The sequence below is a fragment of the Nanorana parkeri genome, unplaced genomic scaffold (assembly GCF_000935625.1).
Source record: "Nanorana parkeri isolate BGI_ZX_2015 unplaced genomic scaffold, ASM93562v1 scaffold1992, whole genome shotgun sequence".
Lineage (NCBI taxonomy): Eukaryota > Metazoa > Chordata > Amphibia > Anura > Dicroglossidae > Nanorana > Nanorana parkeri.
In genome coordinates this window covers 27,401-47,965 of record NW_017308260.1, presented here as the reverse complement: position 1 = coordinate 47,965, position 20,565 = coordinate 27,401, and the positions used below count along the sequence as shown (strand labels likewise).

Below are 20,565 nucleotides of genomic sequence, written 5' to 3'. Positions count from 1 at the left end.
CATTTTTATAAATAAAGATTTGTTACAGTCAGATAGCATGTGTAGCACAGCAAATCATCCAATAGTCTTCAATATCAGAACTATACTCCGTTTAATAGTCCCATTAACTTTGTGTTATTGTGCCATAATAGCGATCTACTTTATATCTGGGGGCTGGTACTTCTAATCAATTTCCTCTTACTATTCAAAGTACAGTTAATTCTCACTGTCTACACATGATAATTCCCTCCGGTGGGCTCGTTCATCTCTCTCATCGGAGAGTAGCATAAAATGGGAAAACAATTTAATGAAAGAAGGAAAAAGAAAAAAGGAGAGAAAAAAAAGGAGGAAATTGGAGACTCCTAAGGTCATGGTATCAAATACAATGCTTAACCTGAAGAAGCTCTAAATATGCCAGAAGGGTTTGAGATCCCTTGATATGTCAACCATGGCTCCCATACTGCTTCAAAGTTCGCATATCTGTCTTGCAAGATACTGTGAAATTTCTCGTGGATCATAATCCAGTTTAACTTAGACAGTACCATATTCTTGGAAAATGCTATCCGCTTATATCCTGGTAATGCTGCTAAATAGGAAACCCTGCCGTGCGTAAAAGAAAAGGAGCTCAACGGCTAAATCTGCAACTGGAACCTTGAATTAGCAATCTCTCCCACTGTTCATTAATACCTCCCTTCGGCTCCTCCTTTTTCCGCTATGTAGCTGGTGGCGGCATACGTCTAAAGGCATGGTAGCCATGTCCCTTATATTAGAACCGAGATGCTATGCCCCCAGTACTTACCCTGCTTATTACAAATATGTAGCTTATTTGATAACCACTGGAAGAGGAAAGGTCTGTGTTGACAGTTTGTTTTTTGTATGTGATGTTTTTATGGTTTATATAAACTTAAATCAATTGCATAACAAAACAGTCACAATAAACAGTTTATAAAGGTGTTCTAAATAAAGTACCAAATTCACCAGACCATACCTTCAGCCACTGAGGGGGAAAAAAAGAACAACTTTTATACTTAAATAGTGTTTGGTAACATAGTAAAGTTAAATCAAACACAAAACATAACTGTAATATCTAAAAATAATTAGTAACAAGTAGGGATGTCCCGATACCGATGCTAGCATCGGAATCGGGCCCGATACAAGGCATTTTGACAAGTACTTGTACTTGGAACAATTCTGATTTCCTTAAAAAGAATCAGACAGGCTACCAACATGGGAACAGCCATTGCGAAATTTCAGTTAAAGTACCGCAGCGCTGAATACTGAAAAATGGCCTGGATGGGAAGGGGGTTTAACACCGCGGATGTCAACTGGTTAAAGAAACACATGCATGCTTATTCGGTGTCTCTAATTAACTAGTGAAGTAGTCAGCAATGCCAGCTTCCATATTTCTGTAATGCCAGGCTACCTTAATGTCTCATTTAATAAGGCAGTATAAAGTTCAGTAATCCATGGTACCTAGTTTCCACTCTTTTCTTCATAAGACTACAGTTACCAGACTCTTGACTGGATGCTATAATATTGCTATTTGCAAATGAATAGAGGAACAAAACTCTGGATGCTGTGCCCAAAAAAGCAGGCACATGAAAAAGGACTAGTAACCAGTATTGCCGGTTGTCTCCCTGCATGTGATCCCTCCCCATTACTGATCTACCGTGCATTGTTCTTTATTGTGTCTCTGTGTGGGGGTGGCCATCTTGGTAGAGGTAAGGATTTGCTTCCTCATGTCAATACCTCCAAAAATGAGAATAGTAAGCAGCACAGTAGTGACATCTCATTCCAAATCTCCAGAGACTGGCAGTCAGAGGCAGCAGTGCCTTATATCACACATTGCACATATACAGCTATGAGGTTGTAGGCACAGGAATGCCTGGGCATTCATACATCAGAAAGTGCCCTGCCATTTTTCAGGAGGCATAGGGTATATTTTCAGGGTACTGCTACGGGCACAATTAAACATTTCTAAATGAGCCCTGTAGCATAGCAAATCTTCACTTTTGAGTTCAGGTCCACTTTAAATGTGCTTCAATATTTTTAAAATGGTAAATGCAAAATACATTTGTATTTTTTTTCCTTTAGCCCTTTATTTAGTAAAAAAAAAAAAACCTTTATAACTTAAAGTAACTTGTAGCTAGTGTGGAATAATAGGTCCCAATGTGACCTGACAGAGTTTTTTCTCTGGTGTGCATTTGCATACATATTTTCTTAATTAGAATAAATATAATTTTAATCTAGGATTACCAATTCATAAACAAGTGTTTAATGTATTAACAATTATCAGTATAAATATCATTCTGCTAGATTTAGTACTGATATGATCAATGCATTGATGCATGATTCATTACATGAAGTTCAATGTAAGGAAACAGTACTGTCCATGGCAAAGCATTTTGTTCAGCGGAGGCCATGTGATTGCTATGAACATCCAGTAGGTGGGGTATTTACTTACAGGCCTACTATGTAAAACATGGAATTTCTCAGATGTCCTTTCTTAAAATAAAAAGAATCACGCATTTCCCACAGAGCACTGTCTGAACAAGTTTTCCTATCTGTATTTTGTACTCTGCCTGAGTTAAATGAGCAGAGTGAATATCAATACATTATCAACTCTAGACTTCTGGCAGGAATATCCCATCTTCATTATTGCTGTTAGTTAATAAGCTAGCTCCCAACAAAGAGAGCTAATGAACATGTGCAGAGCTACCCAAGAGATGTAACAACTTGAGTGCTGATGTATGGTGCACCAAAAGCAAAATGTTAACACCTGTGATCATTAAAAGAAAAAAATTATAAATACAACATTTTAGTTAGCAGTATGATTCATGATAACTGCCTTCTCACACAGTACACTCCTGGGAGCCTATAACCATCACCAAAATCACTAAAACTGTATATAGATTACATTTTACCAGTACTGTAAATAAAAGAATGAAGAAAGACAACTAGAAGTTCATATATCGTGAAGTCAACAGTGAATGTGTGATAACCAATACATATACTGTATCCTGGTAGATATTATCCAATGTTATTCACAATGTCTATATAACGTATAATAATAATAGTATTTAATACTTTTGAAAACAAAGTCAAACATTCCTTACTTTTGTTTTAGACCCAAAGAGAAGACAATCAGATTTCTTTCCAATCTTTAGACATGTTTTTGCTGAATTTAGGGAGAAACCTTCCTACAAAACAGAAAATAATTAACTAAAATCTATGATCACAACAACTGATAATAGAAACAAATGGAAGGCCTGTGTCGACAGGCTTAGACATTGTGTCAATAGCATTAATTTGACCAGTTTCAGATGCTTCTGAAATCACTGAGAAATTATTGACAGGTGCATTTGACCTCCTTCTGACCGGCGGGTTTTGCATTCCAGTACACTTGTACGGGTATGCAGACCCCACTTGAAGCAAACAATAGCCCATCGACAAAGTCCCTAAGATAAGTGCAGAGAGAACTACATCAGTCCTATGCAACCAGACCATACTGTTAACCCTTGTGCTGCCAGCATTGTACGTCTTACAGTGTTTGCTGCGGGGCCCCTGTAAACAGATTCCCAGTGGCTATATAAAGCTGACTGTTGGCTTTACACTGGAAGTGATTGTGGAGGCTGAAAAGCCACCTGACTGCTTCAAGGGGCCGGTGAACAGAGCCTCCCCTTCCACCCTACACCCTATGTCTTGCTTCCCAGGCTCTGCTGCCCCTCCTGCAGGCCCAGGACCAGCATCGTGGGTGTCAGCGGGTAGCAGGGAGAGAGACCAGTGAACATATGTTCACTGACCTCCTCCTCTCTGAATGAAGCCAGAAGCTTCACTTCAGGGTTCTCAGCCGTCATTTCCTGGCTAGAGAAGCCAGGGAAGAAGCTGATCAAGCACAATCTGTGATGTGCAAAGGTGACATTAAGGATCTAATATATCACTAATGTCCCCTTAAAGATTACCTGTTACCTCCAATGGTTGAATTTGATTAGATTTTCTGCCAGGTTGCATTACTCCTTTTCAATTAATGCAATTATGTTTATGAAAACATAATTAAATACATTTTAAATGCAACGATCAACACATACATTTGCCCCAATATCAATCTTGTTTAATACCCTGTGCATCAGTGCTCAGACTGTAGAAGGGTTTGGCAGAACATGGGGCCAATAAGTTGTCCTAGATTCACTTTTGCTGTCAAGGAACATGATGACAGAAGGAGGGAGCAGAGAGATGACCTCATGTTGCTACTCCTTCACTGTCCAATCACAGGCGGGGGTGACCTGACCTGACTGTGCAGTTAAACTAGAGCAGAGAAAAGTCATGTCACCAGCTTGGCTGTGCTGTCTGGCAGGGTTGTGTGTTTACAGACAGAAACACAAATCCTTGGCAGGTAAGACATCTCGCATATACACTGAGTGGCCAGATTATTATGATCACCCCATCAGTACTTCGTTGGGCCACGAGATGACTCCACGAGATGACTTTGTTGGGCCGCCTCGTGACTCCACGAGATGTTGAAAGGTGATGCGCGGAATCTGACACTGCACTGTTGCCCTTCTGTTGCCTTGTACCAGTCTTGCCACTCTCCGTTCTGCCCTAACATTGACTAGTCGCTGACGGCCACAATTCGCACGTTCAGACCCAGATTTTCGGCTGACATTCCAGTCTTTAAACACCTTAACAACAGCTGCTCTTGAACATTTAACAAATTCTGCTGTTTTGCTGATACTCGCTCCATGGCTCAGAGCGCCAACAATCATCCCACGTTCAAAGGCTGTTAAATCGCGTTGTTTACCCATATCTTCAGAAAAAAATCACTTCTACTGTTGTGGTAAACAATCTGCTTCCCTATTTATAATGGTCTGGCCCTCTAGCAACTTCAGCGCGAAATTATAGCTAGTTTGCCTACAAACATCAGGTGGTCATAATAAACTGGTCACTCAGTGTATATATCTTGTGTGCTTAGATCCATTGCCTAAAGTTCAGCTTTAAGTTGCATGACCACTTCAGGTTTGAAAACAACTTCTCATATACTTTACTGAACAACAAAATTACATTCAAACACATTTAAAAGGGGGGTGAGATAAACCATGAAGTAGCTTACAAAACAAGGAGTCAGGCCCCCAATAAAATACTGGAGAGAACCAACTTGAAAGCGACCTGTGAGATAGATCCTTACTTCCTACAATCCTTGGATTACCAACCTACTATATTTTTGCTTCTGGATTTTTCGTTAAGCAGGTGATGTTATGCAAGGTGGTGTTCGAGGGCTCAGAACAGTGGTTCACAACCTGTGTGTCGCAACCCCCTGTTAAGAGGGTCACCTTGTGCCTTCTACTGCGCTGGGTGGCAGGCTCCTCAGCTTCCCCCTAGTGCAGCAGTGTCAGTTCTCCCACCACGCCACGAGATGCCGTTGCAGCAGCCACAGCCGGGGAGGAGCAGAGAGAGGGAAGCGGGCGGGAGTGACACATGGACGGGAGGTGAGGAGGTTCCCTTCCCGCTGATGCACTCCAGTATTAAATTGCTGCATCACTGACCACTTCAGAGATATTACTGACTGCCACTCAGTTATAAGCTTCATGTAAATGCTAATTCCGGGGACCTTCAAACAGTTAATTAGGACTGATTGTAACTTTCTCTTACACACTATGCCTAAACGACACATTATTGTGAGTGATTCACTGTGACCCCCGGGTGACACTGCCATGGGAATAGGGGCTTCGTTGTATCCTTAAAGCAGTGGTTCTTAACCTGTGGATTGCAACCCCGTTGAGTGGGTTCCTGCGTGCCTTCTGCTGTGCTAGGTGAGTGCTCCTTAGTCTCCCCCTAACGCAGCAGTGTCAGTTCTGCCGCCGTGCCACCAGATGTTGCTGCAGCCAGGGCCAGATAAACATAGGGACTAGGGGAGCTCCTGCTCCTGGCCAGCACCTGCAAATAGGCCTGGCCGGCCCGCATCACATGCCTGATGGGAATCCCAGTCGGCTGCAGTCAGGCAGCGCTGACCCTCTCCCTCTATTCAGGCATATTAGAAGGCCACTCGCTGGGGCCTCGCAAGGCCGGAGAATGTGGCCACCTGAGTAGGGAGCTGCCAGTGTGCCAAAGCCGCCAGAGAACCCGCACTGACCACGGAAGAGCCCGCACTGATCATGGAGGAGCCCACACTGGCCACCAGAGAGCCACATTGATCACCAGAGGGACCACACTGGACACCAGAGAGCCCATACTGGACACCAGAGAGCTCGCACTGACTACCAGAGAGCCCACACTGAACACCGAAGAGCCTCAATGATCACCAGAGAGCCGCTTGACCACAAGAGAGCCCACACTAACTACCAGAGAGCCCACACTGACCACCAGAGAATCACTCTGACCACCAGAGAGCTGCACTGACCGCGAGAGAGCCCAATTGACCACCTGAGAGCCCCACTGACCACATGTGAGCTCACACTGGCTACCTGAGAGCCCACACAGCCCTCCTGAGACCCTGAAGACATCAGGCCACAAACCCAGAGCAACATAGAGTATGTCGTTTTATATTATTCTGCATTGATGTATAATGTATTACTGGGATTTGCAGTCCTCTATATCCGGTGCCATTCTGCATTGCTGTATAATGTATTGCTGGGACTTGAAGTCCTCTACAGTTCGTGGTATTCTGCATTGCTGTGTAATGTATTATTGGGATTTGTAGTCCTTTCTTCTGGAGTGTGATCTCAAGGGGAGCCAGTTTCTCGGTATCGAACACAGTGCAGCATGAGACTGGCTTCCTGGCCATTCAGGAAGATGAGAGGCTGCCTTGTTTTCTGATTGGCTGGGAAGCTGGTTTCATGTTCCCTCATGGCACTGCATACTGTCTTCCTGACCAATGAAGAACCCAGGTGGCAAGTCATGACCCACTGCCCTTCTTCACGATTGGTTAGGAAGTCAGGCTGACCGGCAGTGTCGCAAGGGTGCATGGAATCTCCCTCTGACCGGCAGCTCCGGTATCGGAACATTTGAGTATGAGTACTCGGCCAAATGCTCAGTATTGGCACAGTTACTAGTATTGGAAAATCCATAAATTTCACCATTGGGGTCACCACAACTTGGCAAATGTTACCAAGGGGTCTCGGCTCCAGAAAGGTGCGGATGGATTTCTTCCTATTTTAAATAATCTCAGTCTGATTGGGAACTTATTCAAAGCCTTACAAAACAACTTTTCAGAGGTTAGTTAATATTTCCCTCAATGCTCAAAATGTTGATATTTTACCTCTTATGAGGTTTCCTCATGTCTGTCATTCTTTATAGTACATTTTTCTCTGCTTATGTGACCTCAATCACGTAAATGAGCTAACAGGCTTTTTATTGTCAATCCATTTCTATGTTGTGTTATATCTCTATTTTCGAATTCCCCTGTGAAATTAGTTTCTGCTATTCAATGTAATCTTTTGTAAAGCCAAAAAAAATTATTTTTGTAAAAGAAGTTAATGAACATCATCACAAATCCATTTTCTATATGTGAATACTTCTTAGACCACAGAGAAAGGAAAATAAATAACTATAGGTCATCAAATAGGTCAAAAGTAAGATCATGCATATAAAGAAGAACAAAATTACATCTCATAATAATGACAAACTAGAGCACTTAAAATGCATAAATCTCAAGAACTGGGATATTTCCTGAATCTCCCCTCTCTTCATTAGTTGCTTTGTTTTTTAACCTCATTAAGACCTTAATTAACATTTATAAAATGTGAAACAAAATCAGTGTAGAATTAAAAAAAATATGCAACAAAAAAACAGGGCAGCTTTCCCATCAATGAATATCAGACTCTTTATGCTCTGCTTTTACATTCTACAGTTTGTAAATATGCCCAATTTAGCTTTTTCTTCCACTGGATACAGCTTGTCAGAGGTATTACAGCCAAAATAATCACCTTTTTCTTTTCATTTCATACAATTTTAAGGCTGTCATATACTCATGCAGACAATTTTGTTGAAAGTTACAAAATATGGCACATCTCCCTTCTACTTGCATGAAGGCTCTAAAAAATAAACTCACTAAAGGCAAAAATGTACGCTATAATCTATGTATCAATGGACTTTCTTAAAAAAAGAAAAAGAAAACACTTCTTCTCATGATCTTGGACAATTTCTACAACATTCTTCTCTTTATCCTAATAGCAAAATAAAACTCAGGGTCCATCCACACCTAAGCATTTTAACACATGTGCACAGGGTTTGCCATAGTCTTAATGGTGCTAGTTCACATCTGTATGGTGGATTGACATGCGCAGACCAAATAAGTTTGTTGGGAATGCAAGCGGTCAACACATGACAATGCAACAGCCAAAAAATGCAGGAAAACACAGATGTATAGACGTGAACACAACCTTAAAGTGGCATTAAACCCTCAGATTTTTTAACATAAAACAATACTGTAATGTGCGCCTTACTGTAATCCATGGTTGTTTCCCTTCTCTTTGCTGCTCTTCCTTTTAAATCTGTATCTGTTCTCATGCTCTGCAGAACTTCTGTTTTGCAGCAGACTGCCTTGTCTCAGGAATGGATACATGGGGGTTGATTTACTAACCTTATAAACACACCACGAACATGTATACACCTCTGTAGTGGCTGCCCTCCCAGCATGATCTATGGGTGGAATCTAAGCACCTTTGTAGTGTGTACACACCCAGCAGGTGTGTTTTGCAAAGCCAAGCATGAATTGCAAGGTGATGTTGTGTAAATTAGCTCTACATTGTGTTGCTTGCGTTGATGAATGCAGGAATGTAAATGCATGAGCTAACCATTTTTGTCTAAACTGTGAAGCAGCATTATATATGCATCATGTGCATGATTTTTCCATATATGGCATTAGTGGAAATATGCTTTTAGAGACTTTTTGGTTGATAAATACGTTTTGCTGTGTGAAAATCACACGCCCCTGGTGCGTGCGTGTGTTTAGGTTAGTAAATCACCCCCATGGTGTCTGTGTATAGGTTTGTATAGGCTTGTAACCTGAGCCATCACTACAGGAAGAGGCCCTGAGTTGAAAAGGGAAGTTCTCCCCAAGCATGAGAAGACATGAGGATTTAAAAGAAAGAGCAGCAAAGGGAAACTACCATGGGTTACAGTAAGGCACACATTACAGTATTGGTTTATGTTAAAAAATCTGAGGGTTTAATGTCACTTTAAGATGCATTCTCTCATGCATTAAAACTCAATTCATTTTAGTAAACTTTTCCTCTACTTTGACCTTCAACAACCCCCTGTGTGCAGCCTGTCATGCTACCCTCTTACCTTCCCACGTGTTTTAGTGTCTTCACTTTACTATACTGTTTTCAGAGCTAACGCAGGGTGCACATTTGGAATGTCTGTGCCATGATAATAACAAAAGTATGAGTACTGTAGGAACAATAGCACAGTTTTCAGATCAGATGATGTTATTACTAATTGGGAATGCAGCTGGTAAAAGTCTATAATGAGGTGCAGATGATACACACAAGGCACAGGATGTAAGATAGCATTCGTTGGCATGTGACAGTTATTTATCCCACTGCATGATTAAGGCAGTGACGTACAGATATTCTGCTTGAGGTGTTGATACTTTGCAGAATCCCCCCACTGCCATCACACCATGTGATTAATAGCAATATCATTGTAAGGGTGGTCTTGCCCATGCTTGTCTTTCGGTGCATACTGACTTAATTCATCAGCTATGACTACTACTGGGAATGAAAGTGTCATGTCTGGGAGGAAAGTGACAAGTTGGCCATCCTGAGTTTAAGAACACTTATTAACACCTCTCTACAAAGCAATCCTTTGCTACTATTCAGCTTTTCTAAATGCACCGTGGCATCAGGTTGGATGATTTTTTATTTAATATTCATATAAATAGTACTTTTCCATGTAGATAAGTAATTTTTTTAGAAAGTTTTTTTTTAGGACAGCTAAAAGAAAATCATATAATATTTATATAAATTAAAATAGCAATTCACAAATACAAAGTTACAAATACAAACTACAACTACAGAGATGTTTGCTGTTTTGTACAATCAAAACATGAAAGAGGTACAGTTTATTTCTTGTTTGTACATCACAGAACACAGGCTTCTATGGTCTGGAACACAGGGTCATACTGCCACCTTCAGGGGAATGGCATAGTTTTAAGCTGAAAAGACAGCCCTTCCCACTTCCAGCAAGCCTTAGTTTTTTGCTTGTACCTCAGGAGACAGACTTCTGCTCTCTTCCCTGAGAGAAGATGCAGGGCTGGCCTTAGGGCACTGCATCCTACATTCAGTGCTCATCCATGGCACGCAGAGCAACATGCTGCGACCCAGTTCTTGAAGACTCTCTTGGGAATATGCCCATCCAAAGAGGGCGAAAACTGTTGTATGGCAATTAATCTCCTCACATATTGGCTTGCTGGCTGTCAACCACAAAACTGCAGATGGTGAGTACAGGCAGTACCCTGGAGGTGCTGAGCTCTGATCCCTAAGACCCCGTTCACACTCCAAAATCGCTCAAATATCACCTCAATGTAGCTTGTCCAATTCATTTAAATGGAGCAATTCACATCTCACAGCTCAATGTTGCCTGTAGCTCGAACATGACCTATTTTTCGGCGGATTTTGTGCAATTTGGCCCAATAGACTTTAATGGTGTAGCGACATTGTCGCACTACAGAAGTGTCACTTTTGCACAGAAATATAAGAAGGAAGGAATGATGTCACATCAAGACCGCTTTTGATTGTTTACATACCAATGTAGCAGCTACGAAGTCCCTGCGAAAAGTCACACTACGTAGCGCGACAAAATGCGCACTGTAGCTCAATGTCGCTCAGCTCAAAATCGCTCTGAAAAAAAGCGCTTTTTTGGATGTAGCTCAGTGTGAATGGGGTCTAAACGGTTAAACAATGTAGCACTGGCCGTGACATGTTTAATCAGAGCTGGCAGGGGGGGATACATTTGGGTGAATTTTTTAATTTGGCACCCTTTTGGGCCTACAGGCTTCATCCCAGAATTTCCATAGTGTTATGGTACTCTGAGAATCCCTGCCAGGACTTCCAGAATACCTGCCAGTACCCCCAGTATCCCTGCCAGTACTTCTAATGGCACTCACAGAATTCTAGTCAGTATTTGTAACATTAGTCACAAAATCCATGCCCAAACTTCCAGAACTCCCTGAAATGATGCTGGGCATGTCATCGTATCCAGAGGGGTATTTAAACATCAGCTCTGGAAGTGGCTGGTGCTGTGTCTTCTAACCAGCTACCCTTTTTTATTCAAAGAGCTTTAATACTTAAGCCTGTTCCTGTTTTTGCTGACCCAGACCACCTGAGGACTCTCTGCTTGCTGCCTGCCTGGACCCCTGCCTGAACCTGACTTTGCTCTTCTCTCCTGCCTTACCTACTGACTGTTGGCAACCCAGACACTCTGCTTGCCACCTGCCTCAACCCCTGACTGGACCTGACTACGCTCTCATCTCCTGTCCTATGTGCTGCCTACTGGTTGCCAACCTGGACTGCCTGACTACTCTCTGGCTGTCGCCTGCCAAGACCCCTGCCTGATCCTGACCATGCTCAGGCCTACTGTCCAGTCTATTCTCTTTGCACCATATCCTTCCTGTCCTCTCCTATCCCTTGGCAGGGTGATCCCGAGGGCCGCTACCTGGTACCAGCCTGCAGCAATAGCACTTGGATCTACACAGAAGAGTCCTCAGCTCCTAGTCTCCTGCTACCTACAATGGCTGGTCACTGCAGTGCATATGAGGAGGATCCGGACCCAAGTGTCTTTTAAGCAGTTCTCTGGACTCCTATATCAAGGAAGTCATGCAGGGGGAAAAGTACCCTTTTTCCTCAGAAAAAGAAGACAAATCCTCCAGCGAGTAAGCCTTTTGTTATGTAAGAGTCCCTTTCATCCCTCTCAAGCCTCTAGATCCAAGTCGGAAACATAGTTCTGTCATAAGACCTGGACATCTAAAACCCGCCAAGTCTGTTAACAAGCCCTCCTCACAAGTGGGGTGCATCGTATCCCAGGGCTAAAAACTAGAATTTTTGACTCTGCCTACCACTCACTTCATGGTGTCAATTTTGCCTGTCCCTGAGGAGCAAAGGTTCCAGGGCTTTTATTCAAACCCTTTAACCTCCCCATTGGGGCATTTGCCCCATTTTGGATTTAAAAAGTTGGATTCAAAAGTTCCGCATTAAATCTGCCTGGTCAGTCATTACTCCCTACGTCCAGATTTTCTGGCCTCTGTGGACACCGAGGATGCTTACTTACACATTCCCATTTCCTGGCACACCAATGCTGCCTGTGTTTCGCTGCTGGCTAGCAACGCTACCAGTCTGATGCCACCCTTTGGCCTGTCCACTGCACCTTGAGTATTTTGCTTAGAGAACAGTTAGTGGTAGCAAATCCTGTCAGCCAATGTCAAGCAGACAGTGCAGACCCTGCAGACATTCGGGTGGATCCTAAATCTTCAAAAAACAGCGCTGATCCCACTCATTGTTGGAAGTATCTGGACCTAATGTTACATACAGACCTTTCATGGGTGTTTCTTCACCTGGACAAACTTCAGTCCCTCCGCGTTCACATTTAGACTCTGAGGTTCAGAAGCCATTCCTCCATTTCGTTTTTTACAAACCTGAACTAATTAGCCGAACATCGTTCGGCTCGCTTCACTTCGGGTCGGTAGTTCACTCGGCTGCCTATGGCAGCTTAGTGAATAGACCCCTAAGTATTTTATCACATTTACATTGCCCGTGCCGCTTGTTGTATGTTGGACGCACACAAAGACCGCTGACAAAGAAAATAGCTGAAGACATGCAAAATATTGTTAATGGGTTTAGACAACATAGGGGTCTATTCACTAAGCTGCGTGGTAGCTGAGTGAACGACCGACCTATACCCTCCTGGATTGAACATTCTCTCATTCCATTGTTTTATGTATACGCAAATTTGAATTTGGCATATAAAATTGTTAAAAGCATGGAGACTGTAGTCAAACTCCTAGTTTGATTGTTGTAATGGAAGGGTAAATTGTCAGTGAAAGGAGGGTATAAAATATGTGTTGCCGTGCTGCCTGCCCATTCCCTTCACAAAGTCGGAATAGACGAAACGTTGGGGCGTTGGTCGAGGGGCAAATGGAAGTGACGTGATGTCAGAAGTGACGTATCGGAAGTGATGTAGCGGATATCGGGTGACACCTAGACTGCAGTTTAAAGTTTCTTCTGGCACAATACATTTTACAGGCTGAGACACTTTGTGAATGCTGGATTGTATTAGCCTCTTGTGAGTGTGTTTTTAATACAAATAAAGTGCAATTTACTGTAAAAGTGTTACACTATTGGAGCCTCTTATCTTTCCTTTTCGGTTTAACATATGGGGAGTTACACAAGTGAGGGGAGACAGGACCGGAAACCATGTTGGATGGAAGTCTTTTGTATAAGTGCTATATGCCAATCTGTAAAAAGAGAGGCATTGGTGTTTGGTGTGCCCTAGTCTGCTGTGGAGAAGTGTTTAAGCACTGGAGCACTTTGATTCACGAGGGAGAGATTTAACTTTTTTTGAAGAGTTTTAGAACGGTTACAGGATGGATTCATCTTCATTGATTATACACCTTGTCACATGGACTTTTACAGTGGTGCTTAATTTATGTAACAAATGTTTTGTGTCTGTAGCCCCTTTCTTATTATTATTATTATTATTTTGTGTTGCATATTTTGGGTATATTGAATTGCAGGCTGCAGTGATATTGAACATTGTATTATATATATTTTTGGGGTATTGTAGGTCTGCAGCGCTCAGTTGGGTGGTTATATACTGTGTGTTTATGGACTGCCATGGGCAAAGCTGCAAACATTGTAAACAAAAATAACAAAAGAGCAAAACATTTTCAAAATCAAGACAGTGTCTCTTTTAAAAGACCTTTTATTGTACATAATGTCTTACAAAATACAATGGTAATATTAACCCCCTAGAAAATGCATGTGTCATGACATCATAGTGGAGGCAGATACGCAAGTTACTGAGCAGAGATGCTAAATATACTGTAATATACTGACAACTGGCAGGAGCTTATACAAACTATGGCAAATACAGTAATTCATATATGAAACAGCAAGGACAGTAGGAAATTACTTTCAATAATTAAAGTGTGTACACCATAGTTTGCCTTTAAAGTGAACCTCTGTTCTAAATTTGACCGAAGTTGCCAAAATATCCTCTAGTATCTGGCTTGGCGACATACATTTGCTGAAACAGATAACATTGTCTTGTATCTATGACCTTGCTGGGCTTTCTCAGCTTAGTGCATTGGTGCACTAGAAGAGAGCAGATTATTTAAAGCTAATGTTCAATTGACTACTATAGGTCTTCACACACCTTTAAGCTCGTACTATGTTATTAATCCACCCAGAAGTTATATTCCGGTTTTGAGTGAATTATGATAGGTTGAATACCACATCGACATTCATATCACTTATATCTTTTTACTGCAAAAAGATCTCCTTTCCATGTAATATACAATAACATTTTTAACTGCTGTGCCAGGTGGACAGTGCTGAAAAAGAAACTACATACAACTTACTGCCAATGTTCCCAAGAGATAATAGGAAGACAGAGGATGATTTAACCTTCCAGCATCCACCTAAAACTAGTATTTAAGGGCTTGTTCACACCAAGTGTGGAGTAGATGCAGAGCAGTTACAGAATGCATCAAAAGCCCTAAATAGTCTTGTTAGCAGGGATGCAGAACTATTAATCTGTGAAAAAATGTGTAATCTTATATGGGCACAATTGCCAGAAAGCAGAGCTGAGACCCTAACCATGCTTTTCTCTATTGTAGTTCAAACAATACAGCTTGGTAAGGGACTAATCTGTGACTGGATAGTGAAGGAGCAGAAGCTCACTGATGAGGTCATCCACATGCTCTCTTCTCCTATTAGATAGTCCCTTGTATTAGATTGCACAGTTATGATTAATGGTGCACCGAAATGTAAATTTCATAACCGAAATAAAAAAGTCAGGCCGAAACCAAAAATGTTTTTTATTTTAACTTTTTCAATTTTTTTTAAATATTTTATTTTTATAAACTTTTTATTTCATTAAATATTTTTATTTTTTACTTCACTTTTAGGGGCTTCGGGGAAATATTGGGGGTCTAAACAGAATCCTGATATTTCCCTTTTAAAATAGAAAAAGAGATTGAGAACACATAGTCCTCCATCTCTTTTTCTGCAGCCCCTGTTATAAATGAACAGGAAGCCTCTATACTGAGTGTTCCTGTTCATTCATAACATGAGGACAGAGTATGTTTACTATAACCACAATCATGAATGAACAGGATGTGATGTAGATCACTTCCCGTTCATTCATATTGAGGATATAGTAAACATACTCTGTCCTCAATTATTTACAAACACTCAGCGATCACTGATCTCTGAGTGTTTGTACCGCTCTCCTCTGACACGCTGTCACAGGAGGCTGAGCGAGCGGTGCGGAGAGCTCAGCCTGCTGTGACAGCGCAGGCTGTCTCCGCCCACACACTGCTCTGCCGGACTGTGACAGGAGGCTGAGCAGTGCGGGGAGGAGAGATGCTGGCCGCTCGAAGCGCTCGGGCCGGCTGTCAGAGTTTCCCTCTTCCCAGCGGGAGGAGAGAATAGGATGCACTGCTGTATTGGCCAGAAAATGGCACTTTCGGCATTGTGCCAAAAGTGCCATTTTCGGCCGATATGTTTCGGTGGCCGATAGATCGGTGCATCCCTAGTTATGATTGTTAAATAAATATATAACTAGATTAAAAAGGGGTATTTCATATCTGCCTAAACGCTTGCCTTAATACCCAACGTGAAGCTTTCCCCATTCAACAGCTTTTCAAAACAGTGCAACGCAAGCAACTATATTCATTATAAACCAAACTGTACCATAAATAAGCTCAACAAAAAGAGCTTAGTAAGTGTTTTTGAAACAAAGCCATTCATTTACAATGCAATGGATATACCACTTAACAGGGGAAATCATTCTCTGTTACAATGAATTGACTTGACATCTTATGGAATGTTACAAAGCTTGCCTGTATAACCTTTTACATTCAATTTTAATGAAACAAATTCAGGTAGATGATCTTCCCAGGAAAGATTTAGTAGCTGAAAATTACATTTTTATTCAGTCAATGGATAAAGAGAAACTGCAGCATGGGGGAAGGTACATGGTACTTTTGATAACATACATACAATGAATCTTATGAACATTTTTTTCCAAACAGACAGTTCCAAGCAGTGAAATAAAAGGAAAGCACAAAGCATTATGGGAGAAGAGAACCTAGGTCTCCCACAGTCTGCCTTCATAAAAATCACGTAAACCTTTATTTCTGATGATTCTAAAGCAGTTACAATGCTTGATCATTTACTACTAGGGGGAGACAAAGGAGCTGCCTGTTGCTATAGTTTTATCTTTCTGCGAGAACAAAAATCCAAATGTTTTCATCAGTGACACAGCAAAGCTCAGTGAATATTTTTCTAGGCATGATAAGGTAAAAAAAAAAATAGCACAGGATCATGCTCACGGGTTACATTAATGGCTATATAAAACATGTACATTGTTTTTCATATCATAATTACAGTATAATTATGCTACAAACATGATTTTCACGTTTTTTTAACCAACGTTTTTAAATAGTCCGCTTCACGAAGCAGTTATTCCATGAACACTGCTGCAGCCGTGTTCTTGGTACCGTTGTAAACAGCTAGCGATGGCTGTTCAGTTACAAGGTCTGGCGGCTTTATAGTTACCCAATCGTTTGTACCGGTGCCCTCCCCCCCTCCACCACGGGATACCCCGGGCTCCACTGTCCCCCGCGTGGGCCCGGGTCCCCCACATCGATTGGAAGGAGATCAGCAAGCTTCTAGCCGCTAATCTCTCCTCCGATCACTGGACCCAGAAGTCATGTGTATTACATTACTTCCAGTGTCACTGTTTACATTCTCCAGCTCCTAGAGCCAGGAGAAGAAGCTGGTGAAGCAGATTGCTGCTTCATCAGTTTCTTTGGGGAACCTAGGTGAAAGACTCCTAATGTGTCCATAAAGAGGACTTGTCACATCATATTTGCTATTACATAGGGGGCATAGCAGTAAAGTTAAGTGTAAAATTAGTTTTTAAAAAATTAACAATTAAAGTAACATCAAAAAATGTTTTAAATTCCCCCACACCCCCACATACATATAAGCACAAAAACAAAAATTGAGCCACACATGTTCCATACTGCCGCAAATGTCTGAGTGACAGCAATAATTCTAAGGCCATTAATTACGGTTAGCACTAAACTGTTAGCACTAAACTGATGAGCAGTAAAAGCTTTTAAAGCGTCACCTATGGGGAATTTTGGGTATTGTATTTTTTTGCAGGTTCATGGACGCACGCAATTTTAAGGCTTGAGATGTTTGGTATCAATTTACCCAATGTGACCCCATCTTTTATATGTTACCAAAAAATCGGGTATTCTGTTTCTGTGCACTAAATTTCATTTTAGTGTATTTCATCTTAAAAATACTGGTTTGATAAACATTTGCAGAAATATCGGGCAACATAAAAAATTGCAACTAGCATTTTTTTTTTATTCTACAGAGCCTCTGCTTTTAGAAACTATATAATTGCTTGGGGGGTTTTAGCTGTTTTCTAGCCAAAAATTCAGATTATATCATGTGTGTGCAAATAATAAGCAATTGCTCCGGACAGCAAGTAGTTAATATATGGAATAAAATGTAACCAACAAAGATGAATCCATGTAATTATGGTCCTGCAACTGCTATATCTGAACTGATAACAAAAATGTGCACACGCTATAGCCACAAACGCACCAAGCTGTTACTGTGAATAAGCTATCTGAGTTATATTTTTAGGAAGACATGTTACCACACCTCTGTGAAAATGCTGATCTCACACTAAGACTGCTGCCACACAAAGATGTAATAATGATTAGTAATGCATAGTCATTAATAGACATGGTGCTTAAATTATTCCCCCTCAAAGGCAGGAATGTCTCACTCATTTATGGCCAGATTCTTCAATATCTGAAGACAACTACTGCATGTTGTCTGACTGCAGGTGTTTTTTTTTACTGTGGGACATTTGTGGAGTTAATCTACATACACAAACATTTATTTATCTACATCCAATCTGAGGAAAACATGGCAAAGTGTCAGGGATACCGGCACAGGTGACCCCACACCTGCGCAAGTACCCACACAGGCAGACCAAACACTTATGACTACACCGGACAGGGCAGAATGTATTATATACGGTTTAATAAACAGCAACACTAAACACCAAAAAGCAAACATAAATAAGTAACATCAACAAGACTACAAGCAGGTAATGGCAACATGAGGACAAGCAGGTAATGGCAACAGGAGGAAAGGCAGGTAATGGCAAAAGGCGGTATCTAGGACTGCAAATGGGTAACCGGGCTCAGCACACAAACAGGGTTCAGGACTGGTAACAGGACTCTGGATGGAAAGCAGGGTTTACCGGAAATGGCAACAGAACTGGGGACTCAGGATTCACAGGAAACAATCAGGGTTCAAGTTTCAGGACAATCAGGAAACAATACTGAGCCATCATCCTGACTGCAGGGAGGGTTTAAATACCCTCCCAGGAAGCACCAGGTGATGGCTAAGTGCTGGGAGACACCCGCAGGTGAGCACTGGAACTGCAGGGCTAGCTCCAGCGCCACTTGGAGGCGCTCTGGATCCTAACAGTACTCTGGATCCTAACACAAAGTAAGGGAGGTGTACTATACTGAAAATGACAATTTGGAAATGGAACCAAAATCCAAGCAGTTTTGCCCACATTTGCTAAATATGTGGAAGTTACTCCCCAATTATCTCTCAAAAAAGCAGTCTCTTAAAGATGGAGTACCAACACTACATGCATAGAAATGCCTAAATTGAAAGCTTGAAACTTGGAGATTAATGTAGGGTACTGCCACCAGTAAGGGGAATCCATCTTGATCACAAACAATGCAAAGGGAAACATCCCCTCTAAAATATACTATTCACATAAATTAACATCATGTCATGCCCATAACTAATATTTCTGGATAACTGTATTGTCTCCGCTGCTTATGTAAATATCTGGTCTCCAACTTTGAACTCCAGGCAAGGTGGAAAAATACACCAATGAATACAGTTATATATAAAAAAAAAAGAAGCTTTAAATGTATGCTACTTAGTATAAATAGCCGATATTCTCTTGACTTCACCTTCTTGTAATCCCTTGTACAACGACACTAAAACTAGTAGAGAGAGAGCAGTACTTGGGGACAGCACAAGAGAGTAAAAAGATGGCCTTTTCAGTCTGTTGCTGCACCTTTGCTGCCCAATCACAGGCTGGGCTAAGGGCAAGGAGGAGATTAGGCTGTGTTGCTTAGAGAAAAGTCAGGTCACAAGGCTGGCTGCATCATCTGGCAGGGTTGTGTAAATCTCAGGACTTCCTGGACAGAAATACAAATCCTTTGAAACTTATAATAGAAGTTGATGAAGAACTCAGCAGAAGTTTGACTGTCCTGTTCAACTTGAAGCCCTCAAGACAGCCAGTGTATTCTGTAACATGACACCAAAAACCCAACTCTAAATGTTTTTTATTGGTTGGTCTTAAAGCATACACGTGATAAAAATTGATTTTAAAAAAGCAACATTTGTAAAAATTATTGAGTACATTGTGGGACTAATTCATACCTCTCCTGTTACAAATTGGATTTACAGAACACCCCAGATAAAATGCTAAATTGGCACTAAGTTTGTGGAAAGTGAGGATCACAGCACCCAGAAGATGACAGGGCAACACTATGTTGCCGTAATAAAGAGACACTGCATAGCCCCGAAATGTTGGCTATGTGATACATGTGATCATTTGCTTTAATAACTTAACACAAATATTTACTGTCATCTTCCGAGTGCTGGTGATCCTCACTTGCTGTGCACAGTGCCATCCGTGATTATCCCTACGAGCATCACTGCTGTTATTGGTCCCAGTCGCTGTAAAGTCGCTGTATATCTGTATACTAACTTGGCACTAAGGACTTCTCAATAGGTTGATGAGGCCTTCTCATTGCACTGAGGGATGTGGGATGGGGTCATGCCTATGCTCTAACTTTCAGAAATGTAGTAATTGTGGCAATGAGAGAATGCTAACGTTTAACCAAAAATATACGTTCCAACATGACCTAAGAAACATATAGGCAGGGCTCGAAAAATCCACTTGTCCACTCGTCTGTGACGAGTGGACGGTGGAGCCCGACGAGCAGCTTCCTGGCCGGCCGTTGTAATTACACGGCCGGCCGGGAGCTTAACACAGTCAAGCGATCGAGCGTCTCTACAGACGCTCGATCGCTTGTATCACCAGCTGCAGTGGCGTAACTACCAGGGGGACTGAGGGGGGGCGCCGTCACGACCCCCGCTAAACGAAGCCCCTGGCCCAGAGATGTACTGTCACTGGGGGGTGAGGTGGTCAGGGAGGGATGTACTGTCTTTAGGTAGTCAGGGAGGGATGCACTGTCATTGGGGGATGAGGAGACCAGGGAGGGATGTACTTTCACTTTGGGGG

At 41.8% G+C, this 20,565-nt stretch overlaps 1 protein-coding gene across 1 annotated transcript in view; it reads right to left on the bottom strand.

Moving 5' to 3' along the window:
- The window catches only part of REC114 (REC114 meiotic recombination protein), a gene marked incomplete at its 5' end in the record, with an annotated part of 56,155 nt that overhangs the window by 19,008 nt on the left and 16,582 nt on the right, over nucleotides 1-20,565 (bottom strand). The window contains one exon of the mRNA XM_018572297.1: nucleotides 3,096-3,179. Coding sequence (XP_018427799.1) covers nucleotides 3,096-3,179 — 84 coding nt within the window. The remainder of the gene's footprint in view (nucleotides 1-3,095; nucleotides 3,180-20,565) is intronic.